Here is a 25,248-nt window from a genome sequence, read left to right as displayed (position 1 = left end):
ATGACCATGGAAGGGCCTATTGCCAACGAGCAATATATAGTCATGACCAATTTTCTGTTGTATCATGTCTCTACATTTTTTAAAAGGGTTGCAATTATGGAAACTACATGTAAATGTTTTTTTTTTAATGACATACTAAGTAATAAAACACTGTATGGAAAATAGATACCTTCCAGCATTGGAATGTCACTCAAGAGATACCTACCACCTTTGGAATGTCACCTAAGAGGTGATTGTGAGTGTGTTGATCCACATAAGAGAGGCATAAGAAGAGATAATGAGACTTTCTTAAAGTCTTATATGGTTCTTATCTCTTCTTATCTCTCTCTCTCTCTCTCTCTCTCTCTCTCTCTCTCTCTCTCTCTCTCTCTCTCTCTTTTAGGTGTGCATGAGCAAGCACGCACACACACACACACACTCATGATTTTGTGCGAGCTCCTCAATTTTAAGTTTTTTTTCCAAAAATTGAAGCGTCTCCTCTGTAGCATCAAATTCACGTGTTTCTTGTCACCTTTGCTCTCGTGTAGAGACTCATCCTAAGGTTTTCTACATTCTCCTAGAAGGGCTTGCCAAATAATGGAGAGAAAATGGAGAAATAAAGCTTCCAATGGAGCCACTACTTTGAGATTATGGGGATAAGGTTGACTAGACATGCTAAAAATCTTAATTATACCTAACGAAGCCACTACTTTTTTGCTAATGCTGGATTTTGAGAATGAAGTACTAACCTAGGTCTGATAACAAGATGAAAAAATGCATGATTTGAGGTGGCTAGGGAGTGTGTAAGGGTTGCAAGAGATAGCTAAGGTGGATAAAAGATGAAGCTAGGCAACATTAGAGCATGATATCAACTCCAATATAAGTGATTAAGATATGAGTTATGGCTAATCAACACATCATGTTTTTTGGATTATGAGAATGATATTGTTACATCAATTTGTAGCTCTAATAGAGCTCTCATTCACATGTTCTATGCACACTTGTGCCATCCATGTGTTCATAAATGTTCACATGCCTTGTGCACCCTTACACCTTCCATGCGCCTACTTTTTGACCATTGACCACCTTTTATATTCATCCATTCACATGCCCTAATATCCTTATATTGCATCCAAACCAATTTCATAGCATTCTAATCTTCTTCTAACTTATTCCCACATACATGTGACCCATATTCCAATTTCATAGCATTGTAATCTTCTTCTACCTTATTCCCACATGCATGTGCCCCATACATGACATCACATGAAGAATATTTCAACACTGCGTGCATACTAGTTTGATTTTTCAGAGATTTATCTTCTTATAAGAATATTGTAACTAACTCATCAAACATAAGGATATTGGGGTTCTTAATCATAAGCCAAAGTGTGGATGCAAAACATTAGAATGAATATGGTAAAGGTGTGAGAATAGTAGACACTCATGAACTTTCTGGATCAATACACCTCATCAATACATGCAAGTTTCTCCCTAAAATCTTTAATCATTATGATAATTTCATCCATTAAAGCTTCCTCATTAATATGCTTGAACTCCAATTGCTTACAGAAGTATGCCACTAGTTCCTCATTATATAGCTAGTAAAACGTAACAAGCGCATATCCCAAGCTTGCTTGGTAGTTTTACATATGTGATAATGAGGAATAATTCTCCTCTTATACACGAGTGAGTAAGAGAAATAATTCTCCTTTTCATAGAGAGTGACATGAATGCATGTGCATGTGCATGTGCGTACCTCCTATCCCACTTAGCTTATTCCACTATGGAAGGTGTGGAGGAAGATTCCATAGTTACACTTGAACTAATATCGCTATCCAAATTCCTCATATTATCATGTATTTGTAAGATAGCATGCCTTAATGCTAATGATGACATGCCGAATCCCTTTGGAAACCAATACATGATGCATCATATATGACCACAACGGATAGTAGTCCCATCAAGCTTATCCTCAACATACATCATTGCCTATCATTTCACACTACAAATAACTAATCTCTCTGATACAAAGTAAATATCCTAGGTAACTACTTTTTATAGATATGGTACCCAGATGGGGGATTTTTTTTGGCACATTTTCTAGAGAGCGTTTTTTGGGAATCGAGTGAGCATTTTCTAGCCGAGAACATTTTAGGAATCGAGTGAGCGGATTCCAAAAAGATACCCTCCCCCCTCCATAAAGAGAGAGAGAGGGGCGAAGACAATTGGAAACAGTAACATGAGATAATTTTTTGAGAGGGAGAGGGTGATAGTGAGCCGGGGATTACATGGCCATCGGCCATTGTATGATTATGATTTTTTTTGACTTGTTGATCAATCACATAACTTCAATAAAGATATGATTTGCCATTTTTAAGTATGCACATCTAGTGCCTAGTGATGGTATTTATTAGCTATTTGAAAGCACCTCTTTACTTCCAAACAGTTTGAAAATAGAGGTAATTAAGAGCTCTATGCGGTGAGGTGAGGTGTCCGACATGGTGCAAGCCTACCGTTATGGCTCAAGGCATGTCTCTCTCAATGATAATGCATATATCATTATGCTACTCACTAATTGTTTTTTTAGGGTTAAAGCATAATTAAATGTAGTATTTGAAAAATAATATAACAAACTTACATTTCTCGAAAAACAAACTTAATAAATAAACAAGCACATTGTTTCATTATTAATTGACGCATTAAATTAACATGGAAACTTCTATTCATATAAGGACCTATTTCCAATCAGCAATAAATAGTCATGAACATGTAGGAGCCTATTGCCCAACAAGCAATAAATAGTCATGACCATGGAAGGGCCTATTGCCAACGAGCAATATATAGTCATGACCAATTTTCTGTTGTATCATGTCTCTACATTTTTTAAAAGGGTTGCAATTATGGAAACTACATGTAAATGTTTTTTTTTTAATGACATACTAAGTAATAAAACACTGTATGGAAAATAGATACCTTCCAGCATTGGAATGTCACTCAAGAGATACCTACCACCTTTGGAATGTCACCTAAGAGGTGATTGTGAGTGTGTTGATCCACATAAGAGAGGCATAAGAAGAGATAATGAGACTTTCTTAAAGTCTTTTATGGTTCTTATCTCTTCTTATCTCTCTCTCTCTCTCTCTCTCTCTCTCTCTCTCTCTCTCTCTCTCTCTTTTAGGTGTGCATGAGCAAGCACGCACACACACACACACACTCATGATTTTGTGCGAGCTCCTCAATTTTAAGTTTTTTTTCCAAAAATTGAAGCGTCTCCTCTGTAGCATCAAATTCACGTGTTTCTTGTCACCTTTGCTCTCGTGTAGAGACTCATCCTAAGGTTTTCTACATTCTCCTAGAAGGGCTTGCCAAATAATGGAGAGAAAATGGAGAAATAAAGCTTCCAATGGAGCCACTACTTTGAGATTATGGGGATAAGGTTGACTAGACATGCTAAAAATCTTAATTATACCTAACGAAGCCACTACTTTTTTGCTAATGCTGGATTTTGAGAATGAAGTACTAACCTAGGTCTGATAACAAGATGAAAAAATGCATGATTTGAGGTGGCTAGGGAGTGTGTAAGGGTTGCAAGAGATAGCTAAGGTGGATAAAAGATGAAGCTAGGCAACATTAGAGCATGATATCAACTCCAATATAAGTGATTAAGATATGAGTTATGGCTAATCAACACATCATGTTTTTTGGATTATGAGAATGATATTGTTACATCAATTTGTAGCTCTAATAGAGCTCTCATTCACATGTTCTATGCACACTTGTGCCATCCATGTGTTCATAAATGTTCACATGCCTTGTGCACCCTTACACCTTCCATGCGCCTACTTTTTGACCATTGACCACCTTTTATATTCATCCATTCACATGCCCTAATAACCTTATATTGCATCCAAACCAATTTCATAGCATTCTAATCTTCTTCTAACTTATTCCCACATACATGTGACCCATATTCCAATTTCATAGCATTGTAATCTTCTTCTACCTTATTCCCACATGCATGTGCCCCATACATGACATCACATGAAGAATATTTCAACACCGCGTGCATACTAGTTTGATTTTTCAGAGATTTATCTTCTTATAAGAACATTGTAACTAACTCATCAAACATAAGGATATTGGGGTTCTTAATCGTAAGCCAAAGTGTGGATGCAAAACATTAGAATGAATATGGTAATGGTGTGAGAATAGTAGACACTCATGAACTTTCTGGATCAATACACCTCATCAATACATGCAAGTTTCTCCCTAAAATCTTTAATCATTATGATAATTTCATCCATTAAAGCTTCCTCATTAATATGCTTGAACTCCAATTGCTTACAGAAGTATGCCACTAGTTCCTCATTATATAGCTAGTAAAACGTAACAAGCGCATATCCCAAGCTTGCTTGGTAGTTTTACATATGTGATAATGAGGAATAATTCTCCTCTTATACACGAGTGAGTAAGAGAAATAATTCTCCTTTTCATAGAGAGTGACATGAATGCATGTGCATGTGCATGTGCGTACCTCCTATCCCACTTAGCTTATTCCACTATGGAAGGTGTGGAGGAAGATTCCATAGTTACACTTGAACTAAGCTATCCAAATTCCTCATATTATCATGTATTTGTAAGATAGCATGCCTTAATGCTAATGATGACATGCCGAATCCCTTTGGAAACCAATACATGATGCATCATATATGACCACAACGGATAGTAGTCTCATCAAGCTTATCCTCAACATACATCATTGCCTATCATTTCACACTACAAATAACTAATCTCTCTGATACAAAGTAAATATCCTAGGTAACTACTTTTTATAGATATGGTACCCAGATGGGGGATTTTTTTTGGCACATTTTCTAGAGAGCGTTTTTTGGGAATCGAGTGAGCATTTTCTAGCCGAGAACATTTTAGGAATCGAGTGAGCGGATTCCAAAAAGATACCCTCCCCCCTCCATAAAGAGAGAGAGGGGTGAAGACAATTGGAGAGAGTAACATGAGATAATTATTTGAGAGGGAGAGGGTGATAGTGAGCAAGAGGGAGTGAAAACATAAAAACATGACAACATCACATCCTCTACATCGAGGTTATTGCTTCAAACTAAAAATAAAACCAAGTTCATTCACATAAAACTTCCAAATATATAAATGTGAAAACCATCATATTTACTACTATGGGCCTTGCTTGTCCTCTGGGGCGTAGGCACAAAGTAAGGGAATGGTGTTCGTACCCTTCCACACTTCCTCTAGGAAGACAAGCTCAAACAATTCATCAATAAAACCATAGGCTCACCATATCGCAATTAAGTCCACCACTTTGGCCTTGACTTGAGAAATAGCATCATCATTACTAGGAAGTGGAAAGGACGTGAGACCTTTCCCTGCTTGTGCACCACCTATGGTCTTCTTCTTGACCTCCACATTGGTGGCCTCCCTCTGGATACATGAAACTCAACAACTTAAATGCTAATATTTGATGAGGCCATTAACAAAAAACAAAGGAGGGTTTAGGGTGGTGTAATCTACTAACAAATCTTGCTAGCAATGGTGTTTAACAAAGTGCTTTGGATCTTACCTCTATATTTATAGCAGTGGCACAGGTGCACTCTACTTTTACAACAGACAAAATAAAAAATATTTTTTTTGTTTTTAATGTTATAAAGGCAACTTTCCTCTAATTTCTACACCACAATAATAAAGGCATCTTTTGAACTTTTTTGGAAAAGAGGTAGTATGTATTGAAGCAACTTCACTCTCTCTTCTCTCTCTTCTTCTCGTCGTTCCCCTATCTGTATCACACATAGGAGATCTATGAGTGGATTTATGTTTTCCTTTGGAAGTGGTGTTGTGACATGGAGCAACAAGAAGTAGGGAACAATTTCCTTGTCGAGTATAGAGGCAAAGTATAGGGGTGCTACAATGATAGCATGTGAGATAGTTTGCTTGTGCAAGCTACTTGGTGATTCAGGGTTGTAGGTTGATATAGGTTATCATCTATTGTGACAACCTTAGCGGTATACAATTGGTGAGGAACCCAATTTTTCATGTGCGGACCAAATACATAGAGCTCCACTATCAGTTCATCAGAGAGAGGGTTTTATTGGGAGACATTGAACTCATGTATGTCAACACAAAGGAGCAAGTAGCTGACATTTTCACAAAATCCCTGAGAATAGAGAAGCTTCTTAGATTTTAGACTATGCTTGGAGTCCTAGAGATGGAGTTGTTCGTGAGGGGGAGTGTTGAGATGTCAAGATCAACACGAGCTGACACTTATGATATGCTTGGGGGACCATTTTTCCACTTACATCACTAGCGTGTTTGGAGGATTCTGACAAGATAGAGTTTTGCCAGTGATTCTATAGTTGGACTACACTAGCTACTAGTCCACATTGAGTTATGGCATACTTATCTTGCAATCTCACTCACTTATCGTGTTCACATTATGGACCACATGTTCATAGTACTTTAGTACTTATGTTGTATTTCCCTCATCGTTTTTGTAGAACCCTTTTGTTGTGAAGAAGAAGAACAATAATTTTTGGCCTCTCATATTGTGTGTTCTCTTCTAGGGTTCGTGTGAGTGTGTGTGCTTATACAAGAGCTCAATCTATCTTCCTCTCTGCATCTTTTCAAGTTGTTCAAGCATCTCATTCCCTTGAATTCATATATAAACTTACCTACTACTACCCATAATAGACATGGTGTGGGTAGCAGCATTTCATCAAGTGGTGGGGTGAGTGCGGTAATGCTATTGCCTCCATTGCTCCATCCCCTCCTCTTGGGGTATTCTTACTTGGTTTGGTCCACTGATTGCATAAAGAAAACTTTGGTCATCATGCCTTTGTTGTGTTACTCCTATCATGGATTTGAGTAACGTACTCCCATAACATCAAAAATACGTTCTACATTGCCAACAAAGGTGGAATGCTACAAGAACCATACACCATTTACATGTATGGCATGGATCCATGGGATGGAATTAAATTAAAAATAAATTGATAAAATTATCCCCACAACAAGTCTTTCATAAAGGCACAAAAACGTAACGCAAGCATGTTTGGAAAGATGGTATGTTAGACACTCCTTGATAATACCATTCTTTTGATAATTTGAATCCAGAATTGGTGTGTTGGTCCATTACAGGAGGCATGTACATAACCCGAATGATTTATGGAAACCTTGTGCTTTCAGGCATTCTCTCTGTATTATTATGTGCTCCACTTTTTGTCTTTTTTTTGGAAATATGTGGTATGTGTTGTATGTTTTAGTATGGTTCTAATATTTACTATACATGTGGGAGTTATGTTTTCCCAATAGGGTCCCACTTTGCATGAACGTAAGTTGATAGGGAGCAAAATTCTATTTGGGAGTAAAAATGTAAAAGTTTCTTATATGCTCCCCTTCTCATCATCTTGGACTTATCAAAGGGTGATGCAAGCCAGCTTTTGAAGCCAATTTTTCCATCTTCATTGAGGATGATGTAGGTTTGATGAAGAACACTTTGGCACCATAGCATTGATGACATCTAGTTGTAATGGTGGCAAAGGACTCTCATCATAAGACCTAATCAAACCTATGGGTTCTTCTTTCAAAGGAGATGTGGATACTTGAAGTTCGTATGATACATCAAGCATCTCCATTATAGTAGAGTCATTGTACAAACCTATGGAGATAAAGGTGAGCTTGATGAGCTATATGTGAAGCCTCTCGTAGTGAAGCACAAGTTGCTGAAGTGGAATTATTCTATGCTTCTTCCCTTCCCAAGGTAGATTCCAATGTTTTAATGTGTTTGAAAATCCATAATTGTTTAGGAAGAGATGGTAAGGGTGAAATCATGACCTATCTGATTGGGGGTGGATGGATTTACAAACTACTGGTGAGCCCAAGGAATTCACTTTCCATAGAAAGGAGACATCACCTGTGTGCATGAAACTCATGAAAACTCCCCTCCCTTGCATTCACGTGATACCATAAGATACGTGACACCATAACATATGGCTTGTGAATCCCCCGAGCTAGTGAGGCTTACACATTAACTTCTCTTGGGATGACCAGGGTGTGCTTTGGAAACCAACTCCAGTTGTTACCTTCATAGAAGCTTTGAGCTTGAAGTATACGAGGGGGAACCCACCTTAATGTAATCTTAGGGTTGGATTTCTCTAGGTGATATCTTTTCCTAGGATTTTGGACCATTTGTTATCGATGTGCAGTAGGTTAAGTAGCCTTGGGAACCTATTTAAAGGTAGGCTAAGGCTTTTTGGCCTTTTCTAACAAGAACATTAGAAATTTTTGCTCATGTTTGATGGTCACTCTCCTTGAAACCAACACAGAATGTTATAGACATGCTTGAGTCACTGTGTCCCTATCTCTTCGTGTTCGTGTATTTCTAACAAGGAGAATACCGCATCGTTGTAAAAGAAAGTTTTTTGGGTTGATACAAAGAAGAATGTGCACAAACATGATGGAGAGTAGGTCTCCAAGACTAGTGGCCCCTTCTTTCTGGTCGGAAAGAACATATGATGGACAGCAAATAGCTCAATAGATGTGGTTTTGTAATCATAATGTAGAGCATACATGGCGTGTGGATAAAATTTTCAAGAATCCACCTTAGACGCCATCCAAGTGGCTTGTTGATCTTGGTACTAATGTCACAAAAGAGGAGATGGAAAGTCTAAATAAAGTAGGGTTTTACTTGAAAACTACGTCATTATCACCGTTTTCAGTAAAGTGTCATGCAACTGGGACACAAGTGACCATTCGCTTCCATATTCTAGAAAGAGAAGCAAAAAGTGGAGTTACAAGATATCAAAAGAAGCCGAGAAAAGAATTGTTGCAGCCAATACCATGAATACAACACTAGTGGAAGAGAAAACATTGAGTCATGTGATTTTTCACTTCTTGATAACAGAGAATTGCTATGATGTGCACGTCAAGGTTAAACCTTACTACCCATGTCAAGATTTTGAAAGGAGATAGATGGAGCACAAATCATTTCTTGCATGCAAGCATATGTACTATGTTTACATACATGCCTTAGGTTTGCAACACAATCAGCACATGATTATTCATCAACCAACTCTCTTTGTTAGGGACATTGGCTTCATGCTTGATCAGCCTTGTCTTATCAAAGTAGCATCAGGCCCATAGGCTAACTATTTCACAAGGAACTATTTGGAATTTTAGAATGCCCTAAGCATATTTATTTAATCCTCTCGATAATATGTATTATTTAGTGTAAATTTCGTAGGAGAAATTTCAAATTCCCAGCTAGAGTTTTGCATTGCCCTCATTTTTTTGGTCACTTTTTGGGGTATGTTAGCTATACATCCCAGTATATGTGTAGTTTTGAGGACTAAATCCGAGTTTATTCATAACAATGTCTTTATTTTACATGGTTGAAAAAACATTTTTTTGAGCACTAATGACAAGTTGAACATTCTTTGTAATTTAACAATTTGCATCAGTCTTATTTCTGAGTGACAAGTTTTAACCGTTATTTGTGAAGTGATTCTGATGTGACAAGTTCTAACCATTATTTGTGAAGTGACAAGTTTTATGTGGTGACTTGAAAACATTTAGTATTGATGGTTATCAATTAATGTGATGGCATGTACACAAGGTAATTTTGTACTTCGACGATTTGGTGGTGTTGTCACCTCCAGTGGGGTGATCATATGTGAAAAAGATCACAATTTGGTGGTGTTGTCACCTCCAGTGGGGTGATCATATGTGAAAAAGCTCACAATTTTCCCATATTGGGACTAAAAGAATGAATTTAAAAATCACATTTTTATAACCCCCGTGCATAACCAGCTTTATTTGTGCGTGTGTAGACTAACCATGGTTCGCACATCAAATGACACATGCATATAACCCAAATATAACCACCGTTCTTATTCCATAAGTAATGTCCCCCAATCAATTTTTCAATTTTGTCTCCCAAATGAGTGTGCAAAAGGGGCTATGGCTCAATCATACTTTGGGAGAAGGGTTGACACTTCTACAAAACCATCACGGCCCACCACCAGAGAAGTCACACCAAACTGATAATCCATGAAGAGGGGTCATAGGAACCCCACCCATGGCTTGCTTCAATAATTCTAGTCATAGAAGATGGGATTGCTCATCTAGTTGTTGTTGTGGTGGCTCCACAGATGCTTCTACTCCTCCGTGTGAGTGCCTACCCATTTCGAATTATGAGGAGACACAATGCTCACACTCATGTCATGTCTTTGACCCCTCTACCCCCAAATTAGCTGGTAACTGGGGAGGAAAATGTAGTCCTCAAAGATTTCGACAATGAGATCAAGACTTGCGTACGTTATTTATGCCATATAGTATCTCTCCACAACTTTCTGAATACATGGCATAAACTAGAGCAATCAAAGAAGCACCCCATCGACAAACTAGATGAGGAGTGATTTCAAGCCATCCCCAAGCAGTGAAGAGGTCCATCTCATGTGGATCAAAGATCACATGGTGAATGTCATGAAGCACTGGCACAATGACATTACAGGTAGGGGACAATAACCTTGGTATTGTCAACACTAGAGATTTGGGATGAAGAGTGCAGGAAGCACAACACAAACCCCTACCTGTCTAAGTAGAAGGAGGAGGCTACAACCAAAGAAGCAGATGGAGAGTATAGGGAGCTCCCATCTTGGGAGCGATGGCTAGGATACTTTCTATATGTACTTTGAAAGTATTAATACTAATCTCTGTAATTTTTGTTGGCATAATGTGCATGTCTTGTGTAAGCAAGTATGTATCGTTGGTTTTCGTGCTTCTAGTAATGAGTGGTGGGATGTGCAATGAATGATATGAAAGCACAACACATATGCCCTACTCTAGAGAAACTTGTGTGAAAATCCATTAACGTCAAGGATAGATGTGGTTGATATGGTAAGCACTCTACACTTCACTAATGCAAGTGGATTAAGATAATCGCATATTAATGATGAATGATTACACTAAGCTAAGGTGGATGGTGTCTAATTACACCCATGATGATGTGTATGTGCAATAGACTCAAATCAATTAGGTTCCAAGATAGATTAGCTTGGACTCATAGAGAGACTGGAGATATGTGCCAGTGCTTGTACTTCCATTGCTTGAAAATGATCCCTTTTATATAGGTAGAGTACAACTTTGCTTGTTCCTTGCATGTAGGATAATCCAATTTGCCATATGGCTTAGTGCTCACCTACTCACTCCATGCCTCTACATGTGCTCTATGGCACCACACTTCTCAGCACACCCACCCTTGGTGCCATATCTATGGGATACTCAAGGTGAAGAGATGTGAGTTACAACAAACATACTCCCCTGGGTGATCAAGTGGCTACTCTTAGGTGGTCACGTGGATACACAAAAAACAAAATGAAATGATGATATGGGTGTCTACTTATATGGTAAACCTTGTTTTTACCATAGATGGCTAGGGTAGTGGTGGTGTTTTCCTGTTTGCTCTTTAGAAGAGCTAATCACTAGGGATCTTTTTGTGCTAGGTGGTCGAAGTAGTCTCAATAAAGTTCCCTTCGTTTTTCTTCGATCTACGATCTTCCTCTTTTTACTTGTACTTGTTACAATGATTACACTTTGGCTTGTCTTTGAACCCGCATTCATTTGGAAAGTGTCGTACATTATGACACTTCACATTACTTTTGTTGAACAATACATGCTCAATGGTGCTGGGATTGCTTCCTTTTAATTCTCTCTCCTTCTCTAAGAGGGAGAAGACACATCCATCAAATGTTGGCTCTAGCAGATTTTTCAAGCTAGTAACAAGTGCATTATATTTCTTTGGCATGCTTTTCAAGATTATTGCAACTGCATCTTATCTCCAATCTTAGCATCTATGTCATCTAGCTGGGTCATGATGCTTTTCATTTTACTGTAAAAATGAGCCAAGGACTCATTAAAGTTCATTTCTAGACCATAGAATTCAATGTTTAAGTAAAATTTTGAGTTCTTTTCCTCAACCTTGAACACAAGATTCAATGTATCCCATGCATCCTTTGAGTTTTCCTTAGATTCAATGTAATGAATAACACTAGTGCCCATGTATAAACGAGTAAAAGTAACAATGATTGCTTATCTTTTTCAACCCACCCTTCAGTTAGTTCATCTGGAACATTTTTCTTATTGATTTTGCACAATTTCCTATGCATTAGAAAGTACTTCATATGTGTAGCCCCAGTGTGAAACCCTTCCCCATTGAACTTGTCTACATGCAAAGTGGTGCTTGTTGAATGTTGCCATAATGAGAAGGTCTTACCAATGAGCTTATGATGCTTCAATTAGGGAGTGTATATTCTCGTAGAACTTGGCAAATGTGGGTATTTTAAACAAAATGAAATGCAAGTAGTACATGTACTTTCAATTTTTAATTTTTATTTCTAGAGCTTCCTTAGGATAGCCCCGATGCAAAGTTAGTGCTTTTGATGTGTAAAACTTTTAAATTCAACCATAATTGCTCAATGGTATCCCCAATTTCACCCAATTACTTGTTAATTGCATGCTTAGTATCTAATATAGTGATTAGCAGGTTGAAAATTTGGAGTGTTCAACTGAGTTAACTAAAGTGCAATTTGATGGGGATTTTTGTATAGCCTTATTTCTCTTAAGAGAAACAAGGGAAAGAGCACAAGAATCATCTCAAAACATGCAAAAATCACTCAGATTTAGCAGAAAGGCCTCGACTCATATTGTGCTTGTTGTTGCAGTTTAATCGCTGGATCATTTGAAATGAGGCTTGGGCTTTGGATGGCTCATAGCATTGTATAACATCTACTAAGAGGAATTAGACGAATTGTGAGTAGAGAATAGAGAAAAATCAACTCTGTAAATTTGGGCCATAAGAGATGAGAAGAGCATAAGATGGGATTAGTGGAGCTAATGGGATATTAGTGCTAATATATGCTGAGATTAATAAAATGGAGAGTTAGAGGAGCTCATGGGGTGAGAGGAAGCTCCGATGCCATGTTAAAATCCATGGTACCTTCACTAATGCATGTGGACTAAGCTAATCACATGCTAATGATGAGTGATTACACTAAGCTAAGGCGGATGGTGTCAATTGCACCCATCATGATGTGTATGTGCAATAGACTCAAATCAACTTTCCATTGGTAAATACATGTGTCCTCTTCCCTCAATACATCCTTGAATTCATCTAGATAATTGCACAGAATTGCATGAAATCCCTTGAACCATTCACATGTGGGCATAATAAAGCTTTCTAATTTTTCCAGTATACATGTGTTACATCCAGTGCCCTCAAAACCATTATTTCGAGATGTCCTTTATCACCTGAAAACCTGCCTTAATATCCTAACATCTCACAAGCAAAATATTGCATTTGGCATAGCTTTGACATACTCATAATTTTCAAAATCCATATGAGAAGAAAGTAAGGCAAATTTCCCTCAGCTTCAATGCATATTTCACCAATCACCAAGCTCCAAATTCTTTAGCCTTTTCCCCATGGTCTCTCTATTCATTTCCATTTTCTTTTTGATGTATCAAATATTCGATTTTCTCCATTCACATAGAGTGAGTTTAAGAGAATAAATAACAAAAAGAAAACTCCACTTACGATTTACACACGTGGATCTTTTAATTTGTTTTTCCAAACATATGCAGCTCGCCGATTATGCGAGGGAAAATCAACTGGAGAAGCATCGCTGCCGGCGGTTTTGAAAATGGATTCCCCAATAATTACATCATTATGTAGCTCTAGAATTACTCTCTAATTCTAGCACCTACAAAGCATAAGCAGATAATATATTCAAAGAGTTAAATTCTCTGGTAGATTCGACGCTGAACTTCAACGCTGCATAATTCCCCTCCTCACTCTGCAATCGACGTCTCTTTCCGGTCGTTTTCTCCCTTTCCCCGCGGCGATCTCGGCGGCCAGCTATACATGCCATAGAAAGAAAACTGCCCGATTTCTAGAAAATCTCCAATATTTTGTTAACCTTAGCACTAAGGTTATAAAGCATAACCTTAGCATTAAGGTTAAAGTCCTCAATGCCTTATTATTTCCCCTTTTTCCATTGTTATGGAGTGTTGACCATATATATATATATATATAATCAACTCCTTTTTACCTTTACACCATAAAGGTTTTTCTCACGCCTTAGCTCCATTTAACATCCTTATTGTGCATATGATTTTGCCATTTAAAGTATACAATCAAGATCCCGACCAATATGCACCATTAAGTTCTCTGTTTCAGTGCTAATGTCACAAGCAAATTCCAGTCTTATCAAGTCACAAGATATCTGCTGGCTCCAAAATTCTCCATAAGCATAAAAAAAAATCCTCCACAATTCACACCACACTGTCAAGGGCTTCAAAACCTGGCTCAGTCTCAGCTCATCTTATTGAACTTTATCTACAATATGAACATATATACTCAGACATCATATAATGATTCGTCATGGCACATAACCTCATGCATCTGGATGTGTATTTGACGGCCTCACATGCACGGTTTCATATCATAGACGTGCCATGGCACGACATCCACCCCCTCTAAACCTGCACATCCTCTGGTATGTGCCAAATCTTCATCAAGGTCCACATATAACTGGATGTCGTCTTCATCTTCTGCAGTTTCAGGGAGATCATCCTCTTCCTCTTCAATCATATCCATACTTCCACTGTCAAGCCTCTCATCCTGAATCTCTTGTGAATCAAAAGGATCACCATCATGCCTTCTTTTAAATATCTTGATTCTTTTGCCAGCCACATGATTCTTTACTTCTGTTCCATCAAGCTCACACAGAGTATACGTGGCATTTCCATGCACATGCTTGACAATGTAAGGGCCAAACCATCTTTTTGCAAATTTTCTTTGAACAGTGAATTGGTTGTCAAGGCTACTATCATACATTAGAACCCAATCACCTTCTTCAATAGGTTTTGGCCGGAGTCTGTGTCTACTATCAAATCTTTCTTTATTTTTCAACCTTGCATCTTTCAAGCGAGCTTTAGCAAGCTCTACATCTTCAGGCCTCCTCTCCAACTGTCTTATTCGCAATGCAAGGAGGTCATCTCTGCTCAATCCTTCCACCCATGGCAATACATTCCAAGTTAGAATTACTTCTTCAACTGGCATCACTGGCTTCTGACCATACATTAATTCTGCAGGCATGTATCCTGTCACTGAGCTATGAGTTGTACGGTCAGCCCACAAGGCATATGGTAGCAACTTTGGCCACTCTCTCATCCTTTCTCTGCATGCCTTAGCCAAAGCTTTAATGATTGGAGGATGTCCTCGCTCACTTTTCCCATTGCCTTCAGGATTGTAAGCACATGTTAGAGACAGTTTGATACCAATTCTAGAGAAGAATTCCCTTGCTTCTTCAACATCTAGCTCACCCCTATCAGCTGTTATTTTCCCAACACAACCATATCGGCAGATCACATCTTCCAAGAGAAATTTGCATACTGTTTCTGTACTCTTTGTTCTAAGAGCACGCCCTTCTACCTGATTTGTCAAATCTTCTCTTGCAAGTGCTATATACCGCATCTGCCAAATTCCCAAAGGCATTGTAACTAGATCCACTACCCATTTGTAGTGCATGGCAGGTGGGTAGGTTGGTTGCAAGCCATCACGATGCCTCACATTTGAGTACATTTGGCATACCATGCATGTTTCCACATATTGGGAAATATCCTTGTACATTCCTCTCCACCAATATTTTTCCTTTATTTTGGTAAAAGTGGCCCACACACTTCTATGCCCAGCCCAGAGACTCTCATGGAATTCTTTCACAAGCTTCCCTTGAGTCTCTTTATCACATATAACTCTCTGTGGCATAGCATTCCTCTGTTTAGGATGTTTCCAGAGATACCCATCCTTTAGAAAGTAACCATATGCTTTTCTGCGGATCCTCTTAAATTCTGAGTCAGACCAATTTTCTTGCCTTGTTAGAGTGCTCAAATATTGACCAATGAGCAACCAATCTCCTTCATATATTTCCTCAATAAAAGACTCAAGTGCATTTGATAAGCAAATATGATCCCCCTTTGCATATGCTGTAGTATAAAACTTTGTACCCACATCATCAATGTCACTAACCATCTCTTCCTCATCTTCATACCTGGCTCTTGATAGCATATCTGCACAACTGGATTATCTTTTCCCGCAATATGCTCAAACTCAGGATTTAGTGACTTGATATAAGCAATCCACCTAAGCATAGCAATATCTGGAGTGGTACAACTTGCTATCATCCCAAGAAGTGGCAAGCAATCAGTCTCCACAAGTACAGATGCCCCAATAAGATATTCTTTTTCACATTTTAGAGCAGTGACTATCCCCCATAATTCTCTCTTGATCTGTGGATACTTTCGCTGCCGAAAGCTTAATACCTTTGCTCCAAATCTAATTACATACCTATGATCATCCTCATCATCTTGCCCTACTGCCCATCCAATCCCAGTAGGACTAGTATCAACTGTAACAATCACAGGCCTGCCACACTCATAATCTGCCTTTCTCAAAATGGGTGATGATTGGAGCAAATATTTCAGCTTCCGCATAGTTTTAATATGTACTGCACTCCACAAAAATTTTTGATTTTTCCTCAAAAGTTGATAAAGAGGATCTGCTACATGTGCATAATGTGGGATCCAAATAACATAAAAGACGCATGCTCCAAGAAATCTCCTCAGCTCTGTAACATTAATGCATATTTCCTTCATTCTTTGTATTGCATCTATCTTGGCTGGACAAGGACGGCGTCCACTAGTACTACAAAGATGTCCCACTATTAGCACTTCACCAACCCCAAACACTGATTTCTGCCCAGATAAAGTAAGATTCACTTCTTCAAGCCTGGATAGAATCATGTCACAATCCTTTATATGATCTGCCACAAACTTGCGGCACCCTTTTGAATTCAAATTCCCATCTTTGTCTTTCTCATCACAGCCCTTTATTGGCACATCGTCCAAAAATGGCATAGTTTTTTGTGGTATGAAGTCCCGTAAGACTTTATTCATTCCATTCATCATATGTGCCACTGAGTTAGTGGCTCCGTGTGGTAAGGTACACATCCTTACTAGTCCCAAAGGAGTTCTCATTGTGGTCAAGTCCCTGCTTTGTATATCCAGCTGGAACTGATCATATCCCGAATACAAATCACCCATAGAGTATATAGCTTTCCCTGCAAATGCTTCTGCAAACTCATCCACAATTGGACCTGCTCCCACATTCCTAATTGTGACTTTGTTTACAGGTTGCATGTCTTGAATAAAGCGCAATGTCCCATTTTTCTTTGGTACAGTAAACCATCTGTTGGAATATGGGGCACATGAAGGCTCCAAGATTCCCATCCTGATCTTTTCCTTTAGTAATTCCATCAACTTTGGCAAGAGAGCCTTTGGTACTGGAATTGGCCGCAGGTTCCAGGGCACATGTGGAACAGTAAAGATCACCATTGGTGCTGTTACACTTGGATCAACACAACCTATCTCATGCGGCTGAAAAGCAAAAGCTTTCCCATGTTTTACAAGCATCTCCTCAAAGCATTCCCTTTCAACTGGCAACAGAAAATCCCTCTCACCAATCTTCAACTCTTTCAGAGTTTCTTGAGTAAATTTATGCCCAATTTTCTTCGGATCTCTAAGATTTGGCTGCATAGAAGCTTCATCTATCTTCTCCTTGCTTCCTGGTGGCAAAGGCAAGGCAACTGGCTTCACCTTCTTTGCAACCGTTTTGTACTTTGTATCAACATGAGCATCCATCTCACAATTCATGTTTTTACATTCCACCCCCTCAAATCCCTGGATTATATCATACATCTTCACAGACGACACCTTTATCATTTCATTTCCACCCTGTAAGTATGCTCTTCTCATATCAAAAAGTACATCCATAGTATCTATAAATGACACCTCATCAAGCACCCCTGAAATAAACTCATTCTTCTCCAAAAGACCACACTGCTCAAAACTTTTTTGTTCATTTTGTATATGTTTTTGCATGCCACGCTTTAAATCCTTGCTTTTTACAAAAACCAGTGACCCATAGCTGGAGAATCCCTGAAAATTTGCTGAAAAACTATTTACATTAATTGAGTCCTGCGAGAACTCATTTCCCCTTGTACCATTGGAATCCCGCTTTACAATGGCACCTGGCCAAAATCCCTCATCTCCCTGTAATTCATAAACTCTCTGTTTATCTTTGGGAGTGACTGTGCCCGAAGAGATTCACGATTCCTTTCATGATTAATGCAAACTGTCAAAAACTGAACAGCTTTTTTGCCATCTTTACTCCTTATTCTTGCATAAGCTGAACCATCATCCAAAACCTTTGTTTCCATCCTTACAGCTGTAATGTAGGGTTGCCCAAGAATGAGGGGATACGATGACATCTCCTGAACAAAGAAATTCTGATCATCCTTCACATCCCCTATAGTTACCCTTACATTTGGACATGCTGCATAAAGCTCTCCAGATGAATTATTAGCTGCTTTAATCATCCACCCATGATCCACATCCATTGGCCACTTACATTTGTTGTAGAGATTTTTAGCCATAAGATTTATTTCAGACCCATGATCAATTAGAGCGACATATGGCTCTTCCAAATCACCTATCTTGACAAGGGTTTCAGTGGTGGCTCTTGCCCAATGGCTCCTGGAGTAATGACTCTTTGTAAGAACTTCTTTTTCATCATCCTCTTCCACAAAACGCACTTGTCGTGCCCCATCAGCAGAGTGATTACATTCCACCACATTTTCTCTCTCTTCCTTTTTCTGTACCTGTACACCATGAGTCTTGGAAGTGCTTGCTTCCCCTTGTGATGGAATAGATTCAATTATGGACTGCCTTTTTCTTCGTATAATATCAATTATCTCATCATGAAATTCTTTCTTTGCAATCCCCAAGACTTCCCCTAATGTGAATTCCACCCTGCTGTTTAGAATTCTCTCTTCAAGCACCTTTTTGAGATCTGTTGCAACTTCAATATCAGATTGAAGCTTGTAGAGTGGACTTTTCCCTTTACCCTTCTCCTTCATTTTTGCTGGCACTTCTTCCATTGAAACATCATGTGGAGGTCTGCTATGCTGTGGAGGCATATGTGATGGCCCAGGATCCTTCTTTTCACTTCCACGTGTAACTCTTTTTGATGGCCCTCCTTCCTCATTTTCCCTTTTATGTTTCTCCTCTACCTGTGCCTCATTATTTTGGCATTTGGCAATATAGGCATGAATGGATAAAGAATCCACAGGCTCCTCCCAGCCAGTCTCAAGGCGTATACAATCACCTGCCTCATGCAAAGCTTGCTTTGACACTTTCTTTGATGCAATTAAATCCATTGTTGACGGCCAAAAATTCTCATTCTCATAATCTTCATCATTCTCAAATCCCCGCTTTTGTTGACCAACCTTTAATCCATAGGTTGCTGCCTCAACCATAGAAATGGCATGACTAGCAGCCATATCCTCTACCAGCTTTTTCATCCCTCCTTTCCCAAAGTTTGTACTCAGCGGAAGACCAGTCTCTGTAAGATGGATTTTCCCATCTTTGAAGAACACAAGTTGATTTTTAAGAGCTTCTTTATGGCTGGTACAATCCTTCTTTGCATGCTCTGGGTCATCACACCATATGCATCTATATGTAAACCCTTCTTTGATTTGAGGCCTTTGCATAGAAGCCTGCCCCAATGGTAGACCTTTTTCTTCGATCCTGGACATCTTCAATTTTAAATCACGCATACCCTTGATAAGCTCATCCATCGGCCCATCTATCTTAGGAATTGTGGCAGCTGGCTTGGATAAACTCTCAGGGGTAACAGCAGCTATGGGGGTTGCAGAGCCCATCACCATTTTATCCCTCCTCCGCTGCCGCTTTGCTAACATAGTGACTGCATCCTCAACATCATTCCAATCACTCTTTAATCCTTGCTCTGTATTTTTATCCTCAAGGAGGATTTCCAATGTCTCCTGGAGATCTTTCCCAGCTGCCTGCAAGAAGAGCTCTGTCTTTTCTCTGTCCAAAGTTGCATGCTCTATTCTTGACAACTGGGCATAACGCTTCTCAAACTCCCTTAGCAATTCTGTGGCAGAAATTCCCATTTTAGGTTTTGTGACCCATTCCAAAAAAGTTCGTTTGGTCACTCGCTCAGAATCCTCCATGAAGTATTCATCCTTTAAAGCAAGTTTGAATTCTTCCCAATTTCTGCCACCCTGTGCTGTCTGCAATCCTTTTATGCGCTCTCTTATTTCAGGAACGCATACCAACTCGAAACTTCGAACCATATCCTCCTCGGTCACCCTATTTAGCTCCATCTCCTTTATATAATTGCGCAGATACTTTGTAATGTCCTTCCCATCAAATTGATCTACCTTTTTTACAATTGATTGTAAGGCTTTGGTCATGGAAATCTGTCCCCTCTCAGCAGCTTGTTGCTGTTGCATGTACATGGAAAACATTTGGAACATCTGCATAACTCCGGGGTCAAAATGAACCCCCTGGCCCTCAGAATTCTCAGCCATAGCTTCGCTGTATGTTTCACCACACTCTCACCCGAGCAGTTTCACGTCGGGTTCACCAAAGATGTCGTGAAGTGTGCGGTACAGCCAGGAAAGTACGAAACTTCTAGCTGTGAGAGTGAATGTCAAATCCAACAAGGTATTTCACGTACAAGATTTCCCAAGGAGTATTGAACATCATTATTTCCATTGGTAAATACATGTGTCCTCTTCCCTCAATACATCCTTGAATTCATCCAGATAATTGCACAGAATTGCATGAAATCCCTTGAACCATTCACATGTGGGCATAATAAAGCTTTCTAATTTTTCCAGTATACATGTGTTACATCCAGTGCCCTCAAAACCATTATTTCGAGATGTCCTTTATCACCTGAAAACCTGCCTTAATATCCTAACATCTCACAAGCAAAATATTGCATTTGGCATAGCTTTGACATACTCATAATTTTCAAAATCCATATGAGAAGAAAGTAAGGCAAATTTCCCTCAGCTTCAATGCATATTTCACCAATCACCAAGCTCCAAATTCTTTAGCCTTTTCCCCATGGTCTCTCTATTCATTTCCATTTTCTTTTTGATGTATCAAATATTCGATTTTCTCCATTCACATAGAGTGAGTTTAAGAGAATAAATAACAAAAAGAAAACTCCACTTACGATTTACACACGTGGATCTTTTAATTTGTTTTTCCAAACATATGCAGCTCGCCGATTATGCGAGGGAAAATCAACTGGAGAAGCATCGCTGCCGGCGGTTTTGAAAATGGATTCCCCAATAATTACATCATTATGTAGCTCTAGAATTACTCTCTAATTCTAGCACCTACAAAGCATAAGCAGATAATATATTCAAAGAGTTAAATTCTCTGGTAGATTCGACGCTGAACTTCAACGCTGCATAATTCCCCTCCTCACTCTGCAATCGACGTCTCTTTCCGGTCGTTTTCTCCCTTTCCCCGCGGCGATCTCGGCGGCCAGCTATACATGCCATAGAAAGAAAACTGCCCGATTTCTAGAAAATCTCCAATATTTTGTTAACCTTAGCACTAAGGTTATAAAGCATAACCTTAGCATTAAGGTTAAAGTCCTCAATGCCTTATTATTTCCCCTTTTTCCATTGTTATGGAGTGTTGACCATATATATATATATATATAATCAACTCCTTTTTACCTTTACACCATAAAGGTTTTTCTCACGCCTTAGCTCCATTTAACATCCTTATTGTGCATATGATTTTGCCATTTAAAGTATACAATCAAGATCCCGACCAATATGCACCATTAAGTTCTCTGTTTCAGTGCTAATGTCACAAGCAAATTCCAGTCTTATCAAGGCACAAGATATCTGCTGGCTCCAAAATTCTCCATAAGCATAAAAAAAAATCCTCCACAATTCACACCACACTGTCAAGGGCTTCAAAACCTGGCTCAGTCTCAGCTCATCTTATTGAACTTTATCTACAATATGAACATATATACTCAGACATCATATAATGATTCGTCATGGCACATAACCTCATGCATCTGGATGTGTATTTGACGGCCTCACATGCACGGTTTCATATCATAGACGTGCCATGGCACGACAGCGTGTGTGTGTGTGAGAGAGAGAGAGAGAGAGAGAATTTGTGTAGACAAATGTTTGGTGTGTGTAGATAAATGTCCTAGGTTTTGATGGAAAGTTCAATATGATTTACAATAGATAAGCTTGATGCATATATATAGGTAAATATTAGGGGTGTTGACTAAACTTCATTATTATTTACTACATCATATGTATCAAATATGTGATATAATCTATTAATGTGGTGAAAACTTAAAACAGATGGTAAGGTGGAGTTTTTTAAATAAAAACATATACGAGGCCTTACTTTACTTTGATCGTGATGGTTATTGAGCTGCTTTGTGTTTACTATGTAGCACGCTAATGTGTGCACTGAGAAGTTTGGGCCACGAGTCAACAGGCTATGTGGTGTGTGAAGGATAAGCTGGTGTTGTTTGTCAACATGAAAACTGTATCTCCTAACATGGCCCAAATCTTCATGGTGTTCAACCCTCCTGCTACTATCATATATCAAAGTAAATGAAAGGTCTCTATGACCGTAGTATGGTTCTTCGCTTTTAAAAATCTTGTTACATTAGTTGGTTGCGACGTGACAAAAAAATAAAGCATGTGGTGTACGTTTCCTTGGTTAGTTTGTTTTTGTGTGTGTGTGTGTGTGTGTGTGTGAGAGAGAGAGAGAGAGAGAGAGAATATGTGGTAGATAAATGTTGGGTGTTTTGATCGAAACATCAATATGATTTACCATTGGTAGATATTAGGTGTGTTGACTGAACTTCATTATTACTTACTATATCACATGTATTCAATAGGTGATGTAATCTATTAATGTGGTGAAAACTTAAAACAGATGGGAAGGTGGCGTCTTGAGGCAATTTTTTAAAAAGTATACGAGTAACGAGACCTTAGCTTGCTTCGATCGTGAGCTGCTTCGCGTTTACTCTGTAGCACGCTAATGTGTGAACTGACAAATCCGGGCCACGAGTCAACCCGCTATGGAGTGCGTTATAGTATATCACGACGTAACCGGCTAATGTGTGAGCTGCTTGGCGTTTACTCTGTAGCACGCTAATGTGTGAACTGACAAATCAACCCGCTATGGAGTGACATCACGACGTAAACGGCTACCGCAGAGAATCTCTACCAGCCTTGTGCGAATATGCGCGTGTCAATGATAGAAGACGTCAAGCACATGGAGCCAAAGGACCCGCCCAATCATTCTGTTGCTCGCATGGGAATTAGCGCATGGCAATTAGCAGATGTGGGTGAGCTACATAAGAGATCGCCTCGGAATCGCACCTCAGTGACCTCTTATCGGTTTCTGTTTTTCGCATCCCACGCACCTATAGCCATTGTTGCGTTTCCAGTAGTGACCTCGTTGCATCAGCGATTCGCTTATAATGCACAGCATAATGATGGGGCTTGCAGCAAATACACGCACTATGCTGCGGCTTGTTCTAACGCTCACGCTCTGCCTCATGATGGGCGCCCCTATTTCCCATGGCCAAGACTACCTGGAGCTGTCTGTCACCACGCCTCTCGACGATGGCTATCCCGAGGGCACGTCCTGGATCACCCTAATGGAGATGAACAGCGTGTCGGCGCTGGAACAGGGTTCTCCCGGTTACTTCTGGGGGGCGGTTCCGGCGAGCGCCGTGGAAGCCGCTTGCGGGATGATCGAGAGTGGCGTGCAGACAATCCCGGCCACAGTGACAGCTTACGGCGCCACCAACGCTTGGAATTTGCAAGTATGTGGAATTTTCTCATCGTGGCTTCATTGTAGTTATTCGTAAGAATATTCAGAACGTGCCTTAATTATTCCAGGTTATAGCGGTTGGTGGCTGTGACGCATCCTACAATTCCCCAGTGGGTGTGGAGATGGTCTTCAGCGACGACACGGGACGCATCAACGCTGTATGTTAATTTACGTTTCTGCTACAGCTTCGTATAACTTTACGTCGATGCTTATACGAATTAAATCTGCATGCCTGTAGCTCGTCTGCGATGATAACGCTCCCTCAATCGGCTGCGCCATGTACAACACAGGCGACGACATAATGAACCTGTACACGCAGGGCTCCAACTACTACAGCGACTACGGAGGCCGTCGCCGGCTCCTAGACAACTGTGCGGCCTCAGGTCTGCATGCTTGCTTAAGATAACCCTTAGATAGGCCATTGATCTTCTCGCCTTATAACTGCATTACACAATGGTTTGTGCAGGTGCTGTGAAGGGAGTCGTTGGGAGCGTTCTTTCCGTAGCCCCTTGCTTGACCACGGGTATCTTGGCACCCTTCTGTGCTATCGGAGTCGTGGGTGTGAATGCTGAAATCGGTGCTGCCGCTCAATGCGCCGCAGAAGCGGCCTCCAACTGCTTCAAAGGTACTAGCTAACCCTTGCACTGGGCACACTTTCACCTCAAGTGCTCTAAAGATAGCCCAATATTCAGTGTTCTGATTCGGCAACCTCCACAACGGTTCCCAACAGGAAATGCCTATGTGATCACACCCACAGGTGAGAAAAAATTGATGTCCGAGATCGCCATTGGAGACAAGGTATCAGCTCTCCCTCTCTCGCTCAATCAATCACACACACACCCTCTCTCTCTCTCTCTCTCTCTCTCTCTCTCTCACACACACACACATCCACACCCACACAATGACAGACAACGCTTTGACGTTATCTCAGGTTGGCGTTTGGAATAGAAAATTGGAGTTTAGCGATGTATATGCCATGGGTCACGCTGATGCAAATGCTTCATCAATCTTCGTCCAAATAAGCCTTCAATCGAGTGAACCTCCGTATGAATCGAGGATGCTTGAGCTTAGCCCACTACACTTTGCTATCACTAGCAGTGCTTCAGGTACACTATATCATAGGCATCCTCATTGAAAATGTTGAAGGGCTTCTACTCTCTGTTGTGAACTTTATGAAATCCATGCTACAAGCTGACATGCCCCTCTTAAACTTTAAATAATAATACGAATATCTTTCCATATTAAAGGGCAGTAGGAAATAGTAAGGAGGCATTAAATGTCATACTTTTAAGAGGGGGAACTAATCATACCTTCTTTGAAAATTTGACTCCAAGGAGCTTCAAAAGATCACTCAGGAGGCAATATCCTGTACAAGTATGCAAAAGATGTCTTGATCAACGATCGAATGTGGGTTTG

The 25,248-nt window shown here is 39.7% G+C and overlaps 1 protein-coding gene across 2 annotated transcripts; it reads left to right on the top strand.

The window, feature by feature from the left end:
* Nucleotides 1-23,298: 23,298 nt before the first annotated feature.
* On the top strand, nucleotides 23,299-24,614 carry LOC147631047 (uncharacterized). 2 transcript variants are annotated; one of them, XM_086809028.1, is made up of 4 exons: nucleotides 23,299-23,824; nucleotides 23,908-23,990; nucleotides 24,071-24,215; nucleotides 24,299-24,614. In XM_086809028.1, exons 1-4 carry the CDS (start codon nucleotides 23,308-23,310, stop codon nucleotides 24,466-24,468), a joined length of 915 nt encoding a protein of 304 aa, XP_086665154.1. In that variant the 5' UTR covers nucleotides 23,299-23,307; the 3' UTR covers nucleotides 24,469-24,614. The 2 variants fall into 2 exon arrangements, with proteins under 2 accessions (XP_086665154.1, XP_086665155.1); XM_086809029.1 differs by having other exon boundaries at nucleotides 23,497-23,824; nucleotides 23,901-23,990.
* Nucleotides 24,615-25,248: the final 634 nt, after the last annotated feature.

The sequence above is a fragment of the Cibotium barometz genome, chromosome 15 (genome assembly GCF_041138505.1).
Source record: "Cibotium barometz isolate CiBa-2024 chromosome 15, ASM4113850v1, whole genome shotgun sequence".
Taxonomy (NCBI): Eukaryota; Viridiplantae; Streptophyta; class Polypodiopsida; order Cyatheales; family Cibotiaceae; genus Cibotium; species Cibotium barometz.
The sequence above is the reverse complement of the archived record's forward strand: the minus strand, read 5'-3'. Positions and strand labels throughout refer to the sequence as shown.